The 19,307-nt window shown below is 42.9% G+C and overlaps 1 protein-coding gene across 1 annotated transcript in view; it reads right to left on the bottom strand.

Annotated features, from left to right (window-relative positions):
• neb (nebulin) overlaps positions 1-19,307 on the bottom strand; it is a 96,595-nt gene that overhangs the window by 50,856 nt on the left and 26,432 nt on the right. The window contains exons 37-83 of the mRNA XM_080478777.1: positions 18,956-19,267; positions 18,663-18,869; positions 18,457-18,561; positions 16,217-16,324; positions 15,813-16,124; positions 15,526-15,732; positions 15,349-15,453; positions 15,139-15,246; positions 14,738-15,049; positions 14,445-14,648; positions 13,794-13,898; positions 13,571-13,678; positions 13,126-13,437; positions 12,829-13,032; positions 12,588-12,692; positions 11,356-11,463; positions 10,944-11,255; positions 10,531-10,734; positions 10,326-10,430; positions 10,113-10,220; positions 9,622-9,933; positions 9,333-9,536; positions 9,140-9,244; positions 8,806-8,913; positions 7,925-8,236; positions 7,632-7,835; positions 7,437-7,541; positions 7,247-7,354; positions 6,848-7,159; positions 6,557-6,760; positions 6,065-6,169; positions 5,817-5,924; positions 5,389-5,700; positions 4,154-4,357; positions 3,967-4,071; positions 3,762-3,869; positions 3,377-3,688; positions 3,190-3,294; positions 2,991-3,089; positions 2,224-2,325; positions 2,008-2,115; positions 1,593-1,904; positions 1,403-1,507; positions 1,204-1,308; positions 1,009-1,113; positions 813-920; positions 617-727 (exon numbers count right to left, since the gene is read on the bottom strand). Of these exons, the coding sequence (XP_080334903.1) occupies positions 617-727; positions 813-920; positions 1,009-1,113; positions 1,204-1,308; positions 1,403-1,507; positions 1,593-1,904; positions 2,008-2,115; positions 2,224-2,325; positions 2,991-3,089; positions 3,190-3,294; positions 3,377-3,688; positions 3,762-3,869; positions 3,967-4,071; positions 4,154-4,357; positions 5,389-5,700; positions 5,817-5,924; positions 6,065-6,169; positions 6,557-6,760; positions 6,848-7,159; positions 7,247-7,354; positions 7,437-7,541; positions 7,632-7,835; positions 7,925-8,236; positions 8,806-8,913; positions 9,140-9,244; positions 9,333-9,536; positions 9,622-9,933; positions 10,113-10,220; positions 10,326-10,430; positions 10,531-10,734; positions 10,944-11,255; positions 11,356-11,463; positions 12,588-12,692; positions 12,829-13,032; positions 13,126-13,437; positions 13,571-13,678; positions 13,794-13,898; positions 14,445-14,648; positions 14,738-15,049; positions 15,139-15,246; positions 15,349-15,453; positions 15,526-15,732; positions 15,813-16,124; positions 16,217-16,324; positions 18,457-18,561; positions 18,663-18,869; positions 18,956-19,267 (8,139 nt within the window). The remainder of the gene's footprint in view (positions 1-616; positions 728-812; positions 921-1,008; positions 1,114-1,203; positions 1,309-1,402; positions 1,508-1,592; positions 1,905-2,007; positions 2,116-2,223; positions 2,326-2,990; positions 3,090-3,189; positions 3,295-3,376; positions 3,689-3,761; positions 3,870-3,966; positions 4,072-4,153; positions 4,358-5,388; positions 5,701-5,816; positions 5,925-6,064; positions 6,170-6,556; positions 6,761-6,847; positions 7,160-7,246; positions 7,355-7,436; positions 7,542-7,631; positions 7,836-7,924; positions 8,237-8,805; positions 8,914-9,139; positions 9,245-9,332; positions 9,537-9,621; positions 9,934-10,112; positions 10,221-10,325; positions 10,431-10,530; positions 10,735-10,943; positions 11,256-11,355; positions 11,464-12,587; positions 12,693-12,828; positions 13,033-13,125; positions 13,438-13,570; positions 13,679-13,793; positions 13,899-14,444; positions 14,649-14,737; positions 15,050-15,138; positions 15,247-15,348; positions 15,454-15,525; positions 15,733-15,812; positions 16,125-16,216; positions 16,325-18,456; positions 18,562-18,662; positions 18,870-18,955; positions 19,268-19,307) is intronic.

The raw sequence follows: 19,307 nt of genomic DNA, 5'->3' as shown, positions 1-19,307 counted from the left end.
AATGTACTGATAAAGCGTTTTGTGAAGTCAAATGAGAAGCAGGTTGTGTAAAATTATAATCTGATCTTTATTGTTACTAAACTTGGTGAATGCGGTGATGAGATGAAGAAAATAGCAACTAGATGCAAGCTCAAAGTTAAACAGTGGGAAAGTTCTCCCTTTCGTAAATTACAATCTTATGGATTATGCTTATGACTTTAAATCATTCATGACATTTCCGAGCTTCCTCTAATTCTAAAAAAGTATAACAGAGAATCTGTTGGCGAAGGTGTGAAGTGATTTGTTTGTTTGCAGAGGAGTCTGAGGGAGAGTCACTAATGTGTTTTGATCGTATTACAGAAAAATTAGGATTTTCATATGGTGTTATAAAGAAATTAAGTGTGTTGAGATTTTTCAGTTTATCCAGTTTGTTAAAGGGATTGGTGGATCTACTCCAATAAACCAGAGAACAAGACCATCGAACTGTGTGAGTAATTCATTGTGGACACATACTCCCACTGGCTAAGTGCAATTCACTTCATCTATGAAAATGACACTTTTACCTTTTTTATTTTGATTTTCCTTCAAGAATGCAGTAGCAGTATTGTAGTATTTAATGTAGTCAACATATACCTACCAGGCCCTTGCCCTTCTCCTGCTCTCCACAGCGAACCACCTCAGGGAAGTCCACCAGCGTTCCAGCCATGTAGTGACCTTTGGCCTTCTCGTGGGCGTCCTTGTACTTTGCCTAAATGATAAATCAAAATCACAGAAATCATTCATCTGTTCACTGAAGGTCAAACTAAAGAATAATATGTAGAAAAGCGACTCACATCACTAGCGATCTCTCTGCCCATCTTCCCGCTGACCAGTGGGATGTATTTCTGGTCCAGCTTGTACCCGAGAGCCTTGGTCGAATCCCAGTCTGATTTGTAAAGTTTCTGAAATAATGCAGAGTATTGAGATATGGTATGGGCTGTAAGATGAACTGATATTATAAACAAATTGAGGACAAAGCAGTTTTTTCACCTCACTGATGTTTTTGGAGACCTCCCTGCTGTGGGCCAGTTGAGGAGTATCATCTGAACCAATGTAATGACCCTTCTCTGCATTGAAAGTCTCATGGTACTTCAGCTGGAGCACAAAGAAAACACAGAATTCAGATCATTGTTCAATAATATGCTTTTAGAGGTTCCCATTTTCTAAATGAGAAGTTGTCCGTACATCACTGAGGTTGGCGGCATTCATCTTAGCCAGGACGAGCTCAGGCCGGTCCACAACCAGGGTGAATTTTCCAAAGTTGTCCAGGGCATGTTTCTTGTAAAGCCTCTGCATACAAACATAACAGCATCCAGGTGAGACACAGAGTGCTGATATCGTGATGAGTAAACTCCATCAGAGGAGACATAACAGTAAAACGTACCTCATTGAGAATCTCCTGAGCCTTCTTGACCTTGACGTGTTCCACAGAGTCAGCTGCCACCCAGCCACAGCCACGAATCCATTCCATATCAGCCTTATACACGTTCTGTAGACACAACCAGGCAGGAAATTAATACTGAAGTTCACAACATATCACGGAATGAGTTCAGTGAGAAGGTTCGTTGGCTCACATCGCTCTGTAAGTCGTAGACTTTGCGGGCCTGGACCACGTCGTTGGAGTCCGGCAGACACGTCCACTGGTGCAGGTGAGTCCTGTAGTTGAAGTCGTTGACCTGGATCTGGCATTTCTTGGCCAGTTCCAGATTCAACATGTCTACAGGCAGGTGGAACTTGGTCTTGGACTGGTTGAAGTCCTTCTTGTACAGAGCGTCACTGGCGATCTTGGCTGAGTTTATGGCCAGCATGATGAGAGGGTCATCCTGGACGCAGCGGGCACCGATGTGGTGGCCCACCTGCTTACGGTATGACTCCAGGTATTTATGCTACAAGACAAAAATAACTTTATTTACCTTATTGTATGGTTCACACAGTCAAAGCATGCTAATATGTGTTGTTACCATGAAAGAACGTTGTTTCACTACTTACACTGCTTTGCACTTTACTTGTCTGGATGCACTGCTTGATCGGTACAGCGTCTCCAGGCATGAAGTACCCGGTGGCTTTAACTTTGTCCCAGTCTTTGGTGTACAGTTTCTACAAGAGAAGAAAACAGTTATCATGGATGGAAATTCGCTTCTATTGAATAGAATCAAAAGAAACTGGTAGAAAACATTTTAAATTAAAATATGCAGTCAAACTTACAGGGTGAACGTTCTTAGCCACCTCTCTTGCTGTGGCAAGAGATGGAGTGTCCACAAGCGTGTACTTGGTCTTGTCCTGATGCCAGGCCTCACGATATTTGGCCTAAGAGAAGAGAAATATGAGCCACAAAAAAATCCCTAGTCATTACTAAGGTGCCAAATTATGTCTGAGCACAACTACAGCAACAATTATTGAGAAGTTGTATTTTTGGTATCAGGATATATTTAATGATACCGTTATTAAAATTAATATGTGGTCCAAAAGTGCATAAAATTAGTGTTATGAAATCGATTGTGGAACTAAGGCACACATCGTTGCTTTCAATTCAAGAAGGTTTCACGATGACAGGGCAGCGATCTAAAAACAGTGTCCGTTTCCACAAAAATCGCAGAAACACTAAAAACAATGTCGTTTTCTTGTTGGGCCATGAGTTGGTGCTGGCACCAGTTGCCAGTTTTTTCTGTATTCGCCCACAATTTCATCAGGTGATTCACCTCAGAAATAACCTCAAATTAAAGTTAAGTAAGATGACGTTTGTGCACTTGGAGTAGCAGTCAGTCAAACTTTACAAAGTGACTCACTGCATAATCTTGTGGTACAAAGTGGTATTACAAGACCAATCATCCATGCCACTTGATTAGATTGTTAAGTAGATTTCTCTGCTACTTCAAGATTATTCTATTATATTTTTGGGGGGGGCAAATCATATTACACACCACACGTTTAAACCATCTTCTGTCAGCCTTAAGTAAAGAGTTGTCCTTTACCTCATTGAGGACCTCGGCAGCATTCTTGGCACAGATCAAATCCACTCTGTCAGTTGGTACAATGTACTTTTGTTCATCCAACTTGACCCGGTAACCTCTCTACAAAACGAGAAAACACAAACCAAATGAACATATTATTTTGAAGATTTCACTTTATGTGCATGGTGAAGGCAGGAAGTTACTCAGGAGTCAAACTTACTTCGGCCAGGATCTTCTGTGCATTCTTCACCTTCAAGACTTCAACACTCTCATGTGGCATCCACCCACATCCACGTAACCATTCCATATCAGCTTTATACACAGCCTGGGGTCACAAAGCACACAGATGTGTGAGTCACACAAACAAAACCACACTGTATGTGAATACTGTGTGTGACTGGACACACATCACTCTGCAGATCGTAGGCCTTCCTGGCCTGGACCACGTCGGTAGAGTCCGGCAGACACGTCCACTGGTGCAGGTGAGTCCTGTAGTTGAAGTCGTTGACCTGGATCTGGCATTTCTTGGCCAGTTCCAGATTCAACATGTCTACAGGCAGGTGGAACTTGGTCTTGGACTGGTTGAAGTCCTTCTTGTACAGAGCGTCACTGGCGATCTTGGCTGAGTTCAGAGCCAGCATGATGAGAGGGTCATCCTGGACGCAGCGGGCACCGATGTGGTGACCCACCTGGTTCCTGTATCCTGTCTTGTACTTGTACTGAAGGAGAAAAGATCAGGAGTCATTTAAAGTTTAGAAGATGAATCTTCCATGAATATTGTTTTTCTCTTACATCACTGATGATATCTCTGGAAGCCCTGGCCTTCAGCACAGAAATAGCATCCTCTTTAACATGGTAGGCTTTGGCCTTCTGGTCATCCCACGCTTTTGTGTACAGTTTCTGCAAAGATCAATGAAAGATTTGAAAATGCATTTGAGCACGTTCACAAGTAACAAAATGAATGCAATGCTGCATTGCTTTGAGTTATGCTACTTACATTGCTAACATTGACAGCATTGGCCCTGGACAGTTCAAAGGTGGGCGTGGTGGTGGGTATGTGAATGGTGAGCTTGTCTTTATCCCACACTTCCCTGTATTTCCACTGCAAGAAACAAAGGAAAAAAACATCAGATTAGAAGCATTTGGACTTACCTCACATTTAATTGAATGGTTTCACCACTCACATCACTGATGTTGTGAGCGTTCTGCTTGGACAAGACGATGGCGGGAAGGTCGACGACGCTGGTGTACTTGATGGTGCTGGGGAGCTGGCGGTACAGCCGCTCATTGAGAATGGTCTGGGCATTTTTAGCTTTGATGACGTCCACAGACTCATGAGGTGACCAGCCGCATCCCCTCAGCCACTCCAGATCAGCTTTGTACACGGCCTAAAACACAAATATCATCTTTAAGTCTGAATCGTTATGTCATTTTATTTCTGTCTGTGTGTGTTTCAAATATGTGTTTGTCTTACATGTATATGTGTGCATGCCTTATTGTTTTGTGAAGCTCTGAGTGGTTTTTTAATGTCTGATATTTGCTTTACAATGAAGATTGAATGACTGTCAGCAAATTCAATTGCCATGAACAGACCTTATTGTAAGGATATATTAAGAAGTCCAGCAGGCAACTGAAGAGTTCTAATTGTAGCACGTAGCAGTGCCCCTGCAAAATATGATCTAATACTCGTCCATATATAATCTGTCAATCTCTTAACTACTGGTAGCATGCGGGATCTGGCTAAATGATGCTAATGCTACCGTGTTGAGGTAAACAGAGGCTCAATGCGGTGATATACCTGAGATGCTGCCAGCTGTAAAAAATGTGTCGCTGTTGTCTAGCATTTGGCTCTTTTCCCTCCTCTTAACTCTCGCCTCTCTCGTGTTGCAGCAGACATGTTGAGTTGTGTTTACAGAAGCGGAGATGCTGGGAGAATTATTGACCCGATTCAGTTCACCTCCGACGACCGGAGCGTCCGAACTCCCTGAATCGAGCCGCGATCGGACCCGACTCCTACCTGCCAGCATCTCCAGCTGCTCCCGCAACTCAGACTCGGCCGTCTGTCACCGCAGCCAAGGTGACAAATCGGATTTGAAAACCCGCTCTTGTAGGAAAACCTGGATCTGCTAATCTTGCCTCGGCGGATTGACTGGACCCTGCAAACCCGCTCCTGGAATCCCTCTCAGATCAGAACCTCGCTCCTCCCTCAGACCATGGATCAAAGTTAAGACTTATATTTTCAGCTCAACTTCTGTTAAGTTTATCATTTATTTTAATAAACTCCCAGTAAGAGTGCTCGATTGTCTCCTACTTGTTTATCCGCACTTGAGCCTCAGAAACCACATGTTGACATGAAGATTTATTGCAAATGAGCGTTATGATTTGGATGCTCAGTGCTGCAAACTTAGCATATACTCACATCACTCTGCAGGTCGTAGACTTTTCTGGCCTGCACCACGTCGTTGGAGTCGGGCAGACACGTCCACTGGTGTAGGTGAGTTCTGTAGTTGAAGTCATTCACTTGCTGCTGGCACTTTTTGGCCAGTTCGATGGTCAACATGTCCACTGGGAGGTTGTATTTGGTTTTAGTCTTGTTGAAGTCCTGCTTGTAGATGTTGTCACTGGAGATCTTGGCTGCGTGAGCGGCCAATAAAATCAGTGGGTCGTCGTTAACGCTGAGGGCACCAATGTGATGGCCGCACTGCTTCCGGAAACCAGCCTTGTATTTGTACTGAAAAGAGAAGTAAGGAACTTTTACTTGGTTTCATAAAGCACCCAACATAATGCTCAATGTTAGAGCTCTGGAGAGCATTTCAAAGCGAATAAAAGAAAACAGGATTCTCTTACATCACTGACGATGTCCCTTGAGGCTTTGGCTGATAAAACAGAAATGGCATCTTTGGGGAGGTAGTAGCCTTTATTGATCATATCCATGAATCCTTCACGGTAATATTTCTGTGGAAGAAAATAATGTCTTTAGGATGTCAAGCACTCTGTATGGAGAGAATTGTGTGTTGTATACCACTTCATTGAATTAACAGCCATCTGTAATGTATAAATTGACTACAGAAGAACAAAGAAAGACGTTGCTTTACATGGCTGGTGTTGAGTTTGTTCTGCTGAGCCAGGATGATCTCTGGAGTGTCGGGCATGACATGAATGTTGGTTTTTTCCTTCTCCCAGACAGAAATGTAGGCTTTCTGTAAACATCAGAGGAGAAAAGAGACCATTTCAGCCACAGAACAATATGACAAACAAAGCTTTTTGGAGTTTTACAAGAAGCTGGTTCAAGAACCTTGACTTTCCTCAATGTAGACAATTACTTCATTGTACATTAAATAACATAAGATAAGAAGACAACACATGAGTGAAAGCAATTAAAAGTCTGATCATGACAAAGATAAAGTAGTTTTTTGTCTTACATCTCACATAGAGGTTTGGATGAAAATACACGTGCTGATAATAGAGTCCACATTAATTTCAAAGCACAGCCTGTCATTGTGAATTTTCTGGAAGAATGTAAAAATACTTTTCCAATTTTGATCTATCAATATAACTGTGAGTCAAATGTGTTGTTTTATTCGTACCTTGTCCATGGTCTGAGCATTGGCCTGAGCAAGTACATACGGCATGTCAGTAGTTTGAGCTTTGAACTTGAATGTGCAGGGATGTTGACGGTATTTCCTCTCGCTAAGAATCTCTCCTGCTTTTTTGGCTTTCTCCACGTCCACTGAACCTATTGGGACCCATCCTGTTCCCTTGATCCATTCCATGTCAGCCTTGTAAACAGCCTGAAACAAGAGAAGGAGGAGTCACATCAGTATTGTAGGAAGTAGTATCAACTCTGTGTTTAAGCAAACAGTTTGAGGCATACTGACATCGCTCTGAAGATCGTAGGCCTTCCTGGCCTGGACCACATCGGTAGAGTCTGGCAGGCAGGTCCAGTTGTGCAGGCGAGTCCTGTAGTTGAAGTCGTTGACCTGGATCTGGCATTTCTTGGCCAGTTCCAGATTCAACATGTCTACAGGCAGGTGGAACTTGGTCTTGGACTTGTTGAAGTCCTTCTTGTACAGAACGTCACTGGCGATCTTGGCTGAGTTTAAGGCCAACACGATGAGAGGGTCATCGTTGACGCTGAGGGCTCCGATGTGGTGACCCACCTGCTGCCGATATCCTGTCTTGTATTTGTACTGTGTAAAGAAAATAAATGAATGTGTATGTATGATGCTAAAAGCCATGAGTTGGGAAACAAATTTTCCAAAGAGTATGGTGCTTACATCACTGATGATATTTCTTCCATGTTTGGCAGCAACGATAGAGACAGCATCCGGTTTCATGTCATACCCCTTTTTGAACATCTCTTCAACACCTTCTCTGTACAATTTCTGTAAAGGAAATTGAAATAGGTGAATAAAAAAAATTTAACTGGAGTGTGGAAGCAAAATACTCAAAACAGACCAAACGTACCCTGCTAATGTTGTAAGCGTTAGCTTTGGAGAGCAACATCTCAGGCATGTCAGGGATCACATGAGTCTTCACTTTTTCAGCGTCCCAAGCAGCAGTGTAGTTTTTCTGTGGTGAGGTACAAAAAAAAAAAGCATAAATATTGAGAGAAGAGTAAACCAACGAGACCAAAAAAAAAAAAAGAATTCGGTTATCTACCTTGTTGATGATGTCAGCATTTGCTTTGGCCAAGACCATAGGCATGGCGGTCATGTCAGTCTTGTATTTGAACGTGTCGAGTTTCTGTTTGTAAAGATGATCGCTGAGGATTTTGGCTGCATTCTTGGCCTTCAGCACGTCAATCGACCCGATGGGGACCCATCCTACGCCTACAATCTCATCTAGGTCAGCTTTGTAAACAGCCTGTTAAATAAAGGAACAGATATGCATCACTGAAGCACATCACTGCAGTCACAATTCATGGTGCACTTTGATGTCACTGCAGAGCTCACATCACTCTGCAGATCGTAGGCCTTCCTGGCCTGGACCACGTCGGTAGAGTCCGGCAGACACGTCCACTGGTGCAGGCGAGTCCTGTAGTTGAAGTCGTTGACCTGGATCTGGCATTTCTTGGCCAGTTCCAGATTCAACATGTCTACAGGCAGGTGGAACTTGGTCTTGGACTGGTTGAAGTCCTTCTTGTACAGAGCGTCACTGGCGATCTTGGCTGAGTTCAGAGCCAGCATGATGAGAGGGTCATCCTGGACGCAGCGGGCACCGATGTGGTGACCCACCTGGTTCCTGTATCCTGTCTTGTACTTGTACTAATGGAATAGGAAGGAAAGTAATCAGATTACATCTGTGTGCTGTTCACGTGACATGGTATCAGGTGAAAAAGGCTCAGAAGAGACTGTTGCTTCCTTATACAGCTGAAACAAGCCCGCACCTCTTGTCCCTGGCTGAGTACTTTCAGCTACAGAGAACTTGAACGTAGCAGAGTGCCTAACACAAACACCACTTCCTCCCCTCAGAGACATTTTTCCTGACTGACTGCAAGCCCAGAGTTAGCTGTATTTCATCAACTGAACTCACCCTGTTCTATGTCCTGTGCAGTGGAAGGAAAGGCAGACTCCTCAAACCCTCAGGAAATAGACTCAGAAAGAGTTTCAATGGCGAATGAAGCACCATAACCTATACATTTCCTTCTGGTTTGCTATATTTATTAATTGCATTTATATTCTATTGATTCAACACGAGCTAAGTAGAGCTGACTAATACCCCGTTGTTCCTCAATATTGATAACAAATGTCTTTTCTATTATTATGTATTTTATTCTACTCTGCTCTATAAACAATAAACAGATCCAAAATATAGGAATATATGAATCACTCACATCGCTGGCGATATCTCTGGAGGCCTTGGCAGATTTGACAGAGACTGAATCTGGAGGAAGGAAATAGCCTTTCCTGATTGCAGCCTCAAAGCCTTCTCTGTAGAGTTTCTGTAAAATAAGACATATAAAGTAACAAGTGTAGGACATTAACATCAATTTCTTGCACATACAAGCTAGACACAAGACTTGGTTCATAAGTGACAACAGGAGATTTCTAAAATCTGTCAAAATTACTGGTAATAGTAAAAAATAAGCTGCAGTTTCAGATAAACTAAGACTACACATTAAAAAGGATAGGTGTCATCTTCTGATCCCAAAGAAAAATTATACCAACCCTGCTAACGTTGATGGAGTTTTGCTGAGAGAGGATAATCTCAGGAGTGTCAGGTTGAATGTGCAGCTTCGTCTTATCCTTCTCCCATGCCTCGGTGTACAGGTGCTGCAACAAACCAATAAACAAACGGTGTTTAACAATTGCGAGTGATGACGGATAGCCTGCATGGACTGGTATTTGAATGCAACCCTACCTTGCTCATGGTCAGGGCGTTATTCTTCGCCAGGACAATGTTCATGGCGTCAGTGGGGCTGGTGAATGGAAGAGTGCTGGGGTGCTGGCGGTACAGCCTATCAGTCAAAATCTCTCCAGCTTTCTTGACTGTCTCAACCTCGACTGAGCCAATTGGGACCCAACCCAGACCCTGGAGCCACTTCAGATCAGCTTTGTACACAGCCTGTAAAGCGTCAACACCAAAAAGTTTATTTTGGATGTTCGTGGTGTCAGACACATTTGAAAACAACAAATGAACCCTCACTCACGTCACTCTGGAGGTCATAGGCATGTCTGGCCTGGACCACGTCGCTGGAGTCCGGCAGACACGTCCACTGGTGCAGGCGAGTCCTGTAGTTGAAGTCGTTGACCTGGATCTGGCATTTCTTGGCCAGTTCCAGATTCAACATGTCTACAGGCAGGTGGAACTTGGTCTTGGACTGGTTGAAGTCCTTCTTGTACAGAGCGTCACTGGCGATCTTGGCTGAGTTCAGAGCCAGCATGATGAGAGGGTCATCCTGGACGCAGCGGGCTCCGATGTGGTGGCCCACCTGCTTACGGTATCCTGTCTTGTACTTGTACTGGAGAATTACAGAACAACCGACGAAGACAAGGATAATAAGACCAATGATAAAATAAGAATTAAAAAAAAAAACCACAATTATCTTGACATTTCTCTAATGAGGTGGACTTCTCTGCAGTACAATGTCAAATGTGTAACAATGCTTTTCAGGTACATGATAGGAATTTAAATACTAACGTCACTGGCGATGTCTCTGCCGGCCTTGGCAGCGATGACTGAGATGGCATCATTGCGCAGATCATAGCCCTTCTTTTTGGCATCTTCATTTGCTTGTTTGTACAATTTCTGCAAGACAAACCATCGTCCCACAGATGAGAAATGTGTATATTATTCCCCATTGTAAAAAACCTCCTTAGCTCACTGCCCTATCGCAGTTAATTGTTCACATACCAAGCTGTAGTTGACATTGTTTGCTTTGGCTAGAAGAACATCCATTGCATCGGGCATGACGTGGATCTTCGTCTTCTCTTTGTCCCAAACTTCAGTGTAGGCTTTCTAAAGTTACAGAAACCAGGATGATAACTTATTCAGATTATAACTTAAACATTTTGTGGTTTTATAGGGTGGGTAGCACAGTGTTAACATCATTTCTTACCTTGTTCATAACTTGAGCGTTGGCTTTAGCCAGCACTATGGGCATGTCTTCACTAGTCACTTTGTACTTGAAGTTGCTTGGGGGCTGACGGTACAGTCTTTCACTAAGCGCCTCGCCAGCTTTTTTCGCTTTCTCCACATCCAGCGAACCTATCGGCACCCATCCAACACCCTGCATCAGCTTTAGATCCTCCTTGTACACAGCCTGAAGGTAAAAAAAGAGGAGGAACAGTTACAATTACAATAAATAGATTTCATAATCTGATGGAAACAACAGACTCACATTTGTGACTTTATGTATACTTCCTAAAAGTGATTTGAAGTTGTTTTAAATGTTTTATATCTTGACATTGTATCATAATGTTTTATATTTTAAATGTTTTCATTTGACACAATCCATAGATGTTGACTCACGTCACTCTGGAGGTCATAGGCATGTCTGGCCTGGACCACGTCGCTGGAGTCCGGCAGACACGTCCACTGGTGCAGGCGAGTCCTGTAGTTGAAGTCGTTGACCTGGATCTGGCATTTCTTGGCCAGTTCCAGATTCAACATGTCTACAGGCAGGTTGAATCTGGTCTTGGACTTGTTGAAGTCCTTCTTGTACAGAACGTCACTGGCGATCTTGGCTGAGTTCAGAGCCAGCATGAGCAGAGGGTCATCCTGGACGCTGCGGGCACCGATGTGGTGACCCACCTGCTTACGGTATCCTGTCTTGTACTTGTACTAGAAAAAAAAGTACAGTGAGAAAAGTGAGAACAGCTTTATATTTTGTGATTTAGAGTACTAAATGCATAGTAACAGGAGATGAGATGCAGCGACTTACATCACTGGCAATGTCCCTGGAATTCTTGGCTGCAATGATGGAAATAGCATCGTTCCGGAGGTCATAGCCCTTCTTCTTGGCATCTTCATATCCCTGTTTGTACTTTTTCTGAAAAATAATCAAAACATTACATGAATTGTGTGGCTCGGTTGGTCGAGCAGTCGTCTCCCAATCGGAAGGTTGCATCTCAACTTGTCCACATGCTGAAGTGTCCTTGAGCAAGTCACTGAAGCCCAAACTGCTCCCAGTGGATGGACTGAGAGTCTTGTATGGTAGCCGCCTTCATTGGTGTGTGAATGGAATGGGTGAATGTGATTGACAGTGTAAAGCACTTTGGGGACGGCTTACGCAGTGGAAAAGCACTAAACAAGTGAAATTCATTTCCGATATAAATATGCTCATATACCTACTTGACTTTATTATTCTTATCTCATTCAATTAAAACTTCTGTCACAGTTAACTTTTTTTTGTTTTGTGTCTCGCTGTTTGTTGTTTCAGGCTCCTTGATTTCACCTCCTGGTGTCTGATTGCTGTTCCCTGCCTCGATGTGTGCCTGTGTGATTGTCTTCACCTGATGACAGCACTTCGTTTTTGTTCTGTTCAGTTTGACCATAATGTTCCTGGTTCCTCACCAGCTTTTTAACTGACTATGCTTCTGCCCAGCCCCAAAGTGTATCTGGATGCTGACCCTCCCCTGCATAGCTACACTTCACCCACTCGCCGACACTCCTGTCACCGGTTCTGACCCTTGGCTGAGCGACTCCACCTCTGGTGCAATGTCCTCCACCTCCCCCTTTCCCCAGTGCTTTATAGAGAGCTTTTGTCGTGCGTCCTGCTGTGTCTGGTGTTTTGAGTCCTCCCCTCACTCATGACAATTTCTGAATTCATTATTTAATGTAGCCCTGAGATGAAGTTGTGAAAAGTCAAAGGTGTACAAATGGATGGATTGCTTAAAGCAAACTGCATTTAACTAATAAGGAACATAGCCCTGTGTCAATTTCACAAAACAGTTGCTTGATTTTCTTGCATATGACTCCACATAGAGTGGTCAAGCATTTATAAAAACATAGTAAAAGAAATGTCCCCTTCGAATTAATAAGGTATTTTCTATTCTATGCCAACATAAAAGCATCCTTGTTTTATTAATCATTTTAAGCCAATGCTCCAAACAAGAAGTTTGCTCCAAACAAATATTGTATAACCATTACCATTCGTCATAATTCTGTACTTACCTCGCTGTAGATGACATTGTTTGCTTTGGCAAGAAGAACATCCATAGCATCAGGCATGACGTGAATCTTTGTCTTCACATTGTCCCAATTTTCAACATATGCTTTCTGTAGACATAAAAAATGGAAGAGGTTAAGCACATTAGAGCTTTGTTAATATTCTCTTTGGCAGGACAATTGAACAGAAGTATAAGTAGCTGAGGAGCTTTATGATAATTACATCGAACGACTGATAAATGTATACCTTGTTCATAACCTGTGCATTGGCTTTAGCCAGCACGATGGGCATGTCTTCAGTTGTCATTTTGTATTTGAAGTTACTCGGGTGCTGACGGTACTGTTTCTCACTCAGGATTTCACTAGCTTTCTTTGCCTTCTCCACATCCAGCGAACCTATTGGCACCCATCCAACACCCTGCAGCATCCTCAGGTCCTCTTTGTACACAGCCTGAAGACAAACAGTGTTTCTTGTCATGAAAAAGAGTCTGAAACATTACAAAAGTGGCTAGCTAAACTCTTAAATCCAAAGATGTTGACTCACGTCACTCTGGAGGTCATAGGCATGTCTGGCCTGGACCACGTCGCTGGAGTCCGGCAGACACGTCCACTGGTGCAGGCGAGTCCTGTAGTTGAAGTCGTTGACCTGGATCTGGCATTTCTTGGCCAGTTCCAGATTCAACATGTCTACAGGCAGGTGGAACTTGGTCTTGGACTTGTTGAAGTCCTTCTTGTACAGAACGTCACTGGCGATCTTGGCTGAGTTTATGGCCAGCATGAGCAGAGGGTCATCCTGGACGCTGCGGGCACCGATGTGGTGACCCACCTGCTTACGGTATCCTGTCTTGTACTTGTACTGGAGAATTACAGAACAACCAACGAAGACAAGGATAATAAAAACAATGATAAAATAAGAATAAGAGGTGGAATAATTACATTGGAATTATGAATTATTCCAAACACAGAAAATATCGATTAAATTGTATTACGTCGCTGGCAATGTCCCTGGAAGCCCTGGCTGCGATGATGGAAATGGCATCATTGCGTAGATCGTAGCCTTTCCTCTTGGCATCTTCATTGGCCTGCTTGTACATATTCTGCATAAAAAAAGGAAGAACCTTTTTAGCATCTTTTTACATTTTTAATATCAGGTGTGTAGTGTAAAGGACTGCAACAAGAGTTTTACAGAATTTGATGTTGTTAGAAACTCACCACACTGTAGTTGGCTTTGTTAGCCTTGGCCAGAAGAATATCCATGGCATCAGGCATCACGTGGATGGTGGTCTTGTCCTTCTCCCAGGCCTGAATGTAGGCTTGCTGTGATGTAAAATGTTTGGATTAAGTCATCAAAGGCAAAGAAATAAGCATTTAGAAGGTTTCACTGGCCAGATTGAGTCCGTTCTAATCCTATATTCTAATTTGTATGAATGAATAGATTAAATTTAGATGACATAACAACATGTTCAAAGGGCATCACTACATGGTTATTCTCTGATTTCCTTTTTTCAGCAAAGAGGAAGCTGTTTACCATAATTACTGTTTCACCTTTTAAGGTTTAATGTCGTGACAATAGAGGAGAAAATGTGAATATATAGGTTTTAAACATCAGTGTTAATCATGTACAACCTGTCTATGCTGATGATGTGATCATTTGTTTACAGAGCAAAATCATTTCTTTAAAAATAAGACCTATCCAGTGTACAATAAGTTAAAAGTCTCACAAACTTTGGTGTTTATATGTAGTCTTTGTGAGAGTATTTATTTTCACCCAATGACTATTTTCATTTACATTTTGTGTTTCCTTAAAAAACAACAAAAAGTATATTGATCATAAGTGAAGGGAAAAATTGTGACTTTTCTTACCTTGTTCATAACTTGAGCGTTGGCTTTAGCCAGCACTATGGGCATGTCTTCACTAGTCACTTTGTACTTGAAGTTGCTTGGGGGCTGACGGTACAGTCTTTCACTAAGCGCCTCGCCAGCTTTTTTCGCTTTCTCCACATCCAGCGAACCTATCGGCACCCATCCAACACCCTGCAGCATCCGGAGGTCCTCCTTATAGACAGCCTGGATACAACAAAACAAGACCATCACAGTAAAATACCTCCAACATTAAGATACTTGATATGATATGATTTTAATACAAAGTCACTCACGTCACTCTGGATGTCGTAGGCATGTCTGGCCTGGACCACATCATTGGAGTCCGGCAGACACGTCCAGTTGTGCAAGCGGGTGATGTAGTTGGCATGGTTGACCTGGATCTGGTTCTTCTTGGCCAGTTCGAAGGCCATCATGTCTACAGGCAGATTGAACTTGGTCTTGGACTTGTTGAAGTCCTTCTTGTACAGAGCATCGCTGGCGATCTTGGCTGAGTTCAGAGCCAGCATGAGCAGAGGGTCATCCTGGACGCAGCGGGCACCAATGTGGTGACCCACCTGCTTACGGTATCCTGTCTTGTACTTGTACTACAGAAATACAGAAAGCAAAAGCAAGTTTTGATCAACCCATACTGAAGTAGATGATGTCCTACTGAGTCCTACAGTCCGACACATACATCACTGGCAATAGTGGTGGAGAGTTTGGCAGCCTGAACAGCGATGGCATCAGCACCAACATGATGACCCTTCTTCTTGGACAGCTCGTTGTCCAATTTGTACAATTTCTGAAAAGGAGACAATGAGCACAATTAGGTCTATTTAACAACTCTGCAGAAGAAATTACATAACACAGACATTAGGTAAAATCCACATCTATATTATTGTACCTCACTGTAGTTTTTCCTGTTATCTCTTGCCAGAACAACGTCCATTGCATCGGGCATGACATGGACTGTAGTTTTGTCTTTGTCCCAGGTACTGGTGTAGGATTTCTAAAAATCCAGAATATGGTTGTTAATTGGATTTCAGACATAAACTGAAAGTGTGAAGCTCTGATCCAGTACCTTATTCATGATTTGATTGTTGGCAGTGGCCAGCATCAGATCCATAGAGTGCATGTCCTTGGTGAATTTGAAGTTGGTCGGAGGTTGACGGTATGATTGCTCATTCAAGGCCTTTCCTGCGGCTTTTGCTTTCTCAACATCTAACGACCCAATAGGGACCCATCCAATTCCTTTGATGAAGTTTTCGTACTCGCTCTTGTACTGGTTCTGATGGGGGATATCACAAAAGGGCAGTTCAGTTTCTGCACATAGTAGCAATACAATGATACGTCAGATTGTCTACATACATCACTGGCAATGAACTGCATTTTACGAGCCAGTTCAAGGTTCATGGCATCAGGCAGGAGGAGATTGGTGTGCTGGAGCTTCCTGTAACCAGTGAATGTCTGAGCAGCAGAGGCCTGCTTGGCGTGCACCACGCTCAGCATGTCCACCGGGCTGTGATACTTCAGCTTGGACTTGTGGTAGTCCTTCTTGTAGTTCTTGTCGCTCTGCAGCCGGGCCACCTCCATGTAGTGGACCAGCAGGGGGTCGTCCTGGATGCTGCGGAAGCCCACATGGTGGCCTCTTGCCTTCTCGTAAGCCAGCTTGTACTTGTACTGTCGCAAATCAATATACACATGTTCATATTTTGTGATCAGTAATGTGGTAAAACATATTGATTTGGCACAAAAATGTATGTGAGACTTACATTACTGGCAATAGTTGTACCAGACTTGGCAGCCACAATGGGGATTGCATCTGCTTTGAGGTTGTAACCCTTATTGGCCATCTCCACCACCCCGGCTCTGTAGAGTTTCTGTTAAAGACAAAAAGCAAGATATGAACAGTGTTGTGCACGTTTAATATATACTTAGTTACATTAAATAGTTTCTTTTTTTAAAGTAGAAAAGCTATGTTACTGATTACAAGAAATATAAAGTAACTAGTTACTTGGGAAAGTAACTCATAAGTTACTTAGATTCTTTGTTCTCAATTAGCATGTGTTGTAAGCAGGCCAGCTGACAGCTTTGCTGGGGCCCAGGATGAGATATCCTAAAGGGCCTCCCCGCACGCCTGGACCTCTCCTGTTCCTCTCGTTTCCTCTGCTCTTCATCTCCTGTTCGTCTCCTCTCCTTTACCTTACCTTACCTTACCTTTCTCTGCTCTTCATCTGTTCCTCTCCTATTCTCAAGTGACAGTCATTTACAATAATGGCTAACTTAAAAAAGAAACACACACACATAGTCTGTTTGGGCCAGATAAACTCTTCTTATGTTTAGGGATTTTGACACTAGCAGGAAATACATTAATATTTAGCATTGTATTTAAAGCCACTGGGACTTGTGTGATGTTTAGATGTGAACTCCAAATGCCCTGCACTGAATTATAGTCATCCCATCTGTAGAATTTAGTGCACTGGTTGACCTTTTCCCTAATTTACATGAGAAGAAGAGCATACATGGTATACAAAAGAAGCTCTTTTTTGAGCTGCTATATATTGTCCAGTACCTAGAGGCTTTTCCCATCCATTGTGGGATGTGGAAAACGTACTCTTGGAATAATTTGGGAATTCCTTGCCCTTTGCATCCGCTGGCAATTCCTTTGCCCTCTCATAGAATGGTGTTTGTTTTGTCATGACAAGTAGGATGTCCACTCTATCTGTGTCAGTCACTTTATTTGGCAAAAATGCTGTGGTATAAAAAAATACTTGAAAGGCATACTTTCGCTCAGAGCAACAGGACCAACTCAAAACACATCAATTATTACACACACAGACACACACACACACACACACACACACACACACACACACACACACACAGATCCACTAGTCCAAAACGCACCTACAACAGATTATCTCTGTACTTCCAGAAGACGACCTCAAGGAAGCCAAAAGGAAAGTTCTTTGTCTGGACATTATATGAACGTCAATTTAAAAAAAAAGAGCAAAAAATAAGAGCGACTCCAATTGAACCCAAACCTCCTGTGTGACTGAATCATGTCAAACCTAAACATGCCAGTCTGGCTGCTTTAACATGTGCAAAATCACCTCTGAAATACCTTAACAAGCATTAACAAACCAATAATTGACCCCAAACACAGATGACCATCAGAATTCAAAAAACTGGTCCAGGCTGTCTAGAAGAGTTCCAGTCCTCAGCGCCATCAACAACACAGAGCAATCAATTGATAATCCAGTTTATACACATTCCTTTAAGACAAAAGGACCACAGGTCTGGATCAGCTTCCTTTGCTGAACTCGCCTGTTGCAGCTCCTCAGAGTCACTGCATTATCTTTCTAAGTTATGACTAGGTTTCTCTGGGGTTTTTTGGACGTGACAATAAATACTATTCAGCACAAGAATAGAGCAGGTGTCTGAGTTAAAGTGATATAAACTACACTTCTCAAAAGTAAACAGACACGTGATGCCTCCATTTCCAATAATGCATAATTCTTTTAAAGTGACAGACAAGCCCTCAACAGCAGTCCGGTTAATCCAAACATGATGAGACAATCATATTCACATGTGTTGTAACGCTCCTCAATGAGGGCTCTGTTCAGTTATTTATGCATTTCAGGTACTCTCAATACAAGCTATTGCTAAACAGTCAGGCATCTTACATACTGCTATCAGCAGGACTGAGTTAGTTCAAGATTGATGAAGCACTCCTCCAATAAACAAGAGTTTTGAGAAACAGTCATCATTAAGACATCAGCTTTAGCTGGCGTTACAGTAACTGGTTGTGTAGTGAGCAGGGTAAAGAGACAGCAGCTCTAGGCCTGCATTCATGATACAAAAAAGCAGCAATTAACAAGCTCAATGAGATTTTTTAACATTAATCTTATATTGCTCATCACTTATTATGATTGACAGTAGTCACATATTTAAAATTCAATATACGCAACACTGGACATATGAAATATAAGTGTTTGAATGATAGACATACATTGCTCATGTTGAGGGCATTCGCCTTGGCCAAGACAATCTCAGGAGCATCAGGCATGACGTGGACGGTCAGTTTGTCCTTTTCCCACGCTGCAGTGTAAGCTTTCTGTAAGGAACAACATGAAAAAAAACACACATCATGATGATTGTGAATCAATTGATTGATGTGGCTCTATACTCTAAAACAGATTTTGAAAAGTCAGTAACCTTGTTCATGATCTGATTATTAGCTGTAGCCAGAGCCACGTCCATGGAGTCCATCAGCTTGCTGTACTTGAATTTTGATGGGTGACTGCGGTACTTCTGCTCACTCAGAATCTGACCCCCGACTTTAGCGGTCTCAACTGCGAGCGAGCCGATCGGGACCCATCCAATGCCTCTGATGAAGTTATTCCATTCAGACTTGTACTCGCACTGAAAAGAAATGTCAGAAGTCATGAGTGCAGAGAGCATATCGATATTTTTCAAGCTGCGGTGTGAATTTCACATTTCAAACTCACATTGCTGGACTGGATGTTCATGTTGCGGGCGAGCACGAGGTTCATGGCATCAGGCAGGAGGAGATTGGTGTGCTGGAGCTTCCTGTAACCAGTGAATGTCTGAGCAGCAGAGGCCTGCTTGGCGTGCACCACACTCAGCATGTCCACCGGGCTGTGATACTTCAGCTTGGACTTGTGGTAGTCCTTCTTGTAGTTCTTGTCGCTCTGCAGCCGGGCCACCTCCATGTAGTGGACCAGCAGGGGGTCGTCCTGGATGCTGCGGAAGCCCACATGGTGGCCTCTTGCCTTCTCGTAAGCCAGCTTGTACTTGTACTGTCGCAAATCAATATACACATGTTCATATTTTGTGATC

The sequence above is a fragment of the Lipophrys pholis genome (assembly GCF_963383615.2).
Source record: "Lipophrys pholis genome assembly, chromosome: 13".
Taxonomy (NCBI): Eukaryota; Metazoa; Chordata; class Actinopteri; order Blenniiformes; family Blenniidae; genus Lipophrys; species Lipophrys pholis.
This window is presented reverse-complemented; position numbering and strand designations above follow the sequence as displayed.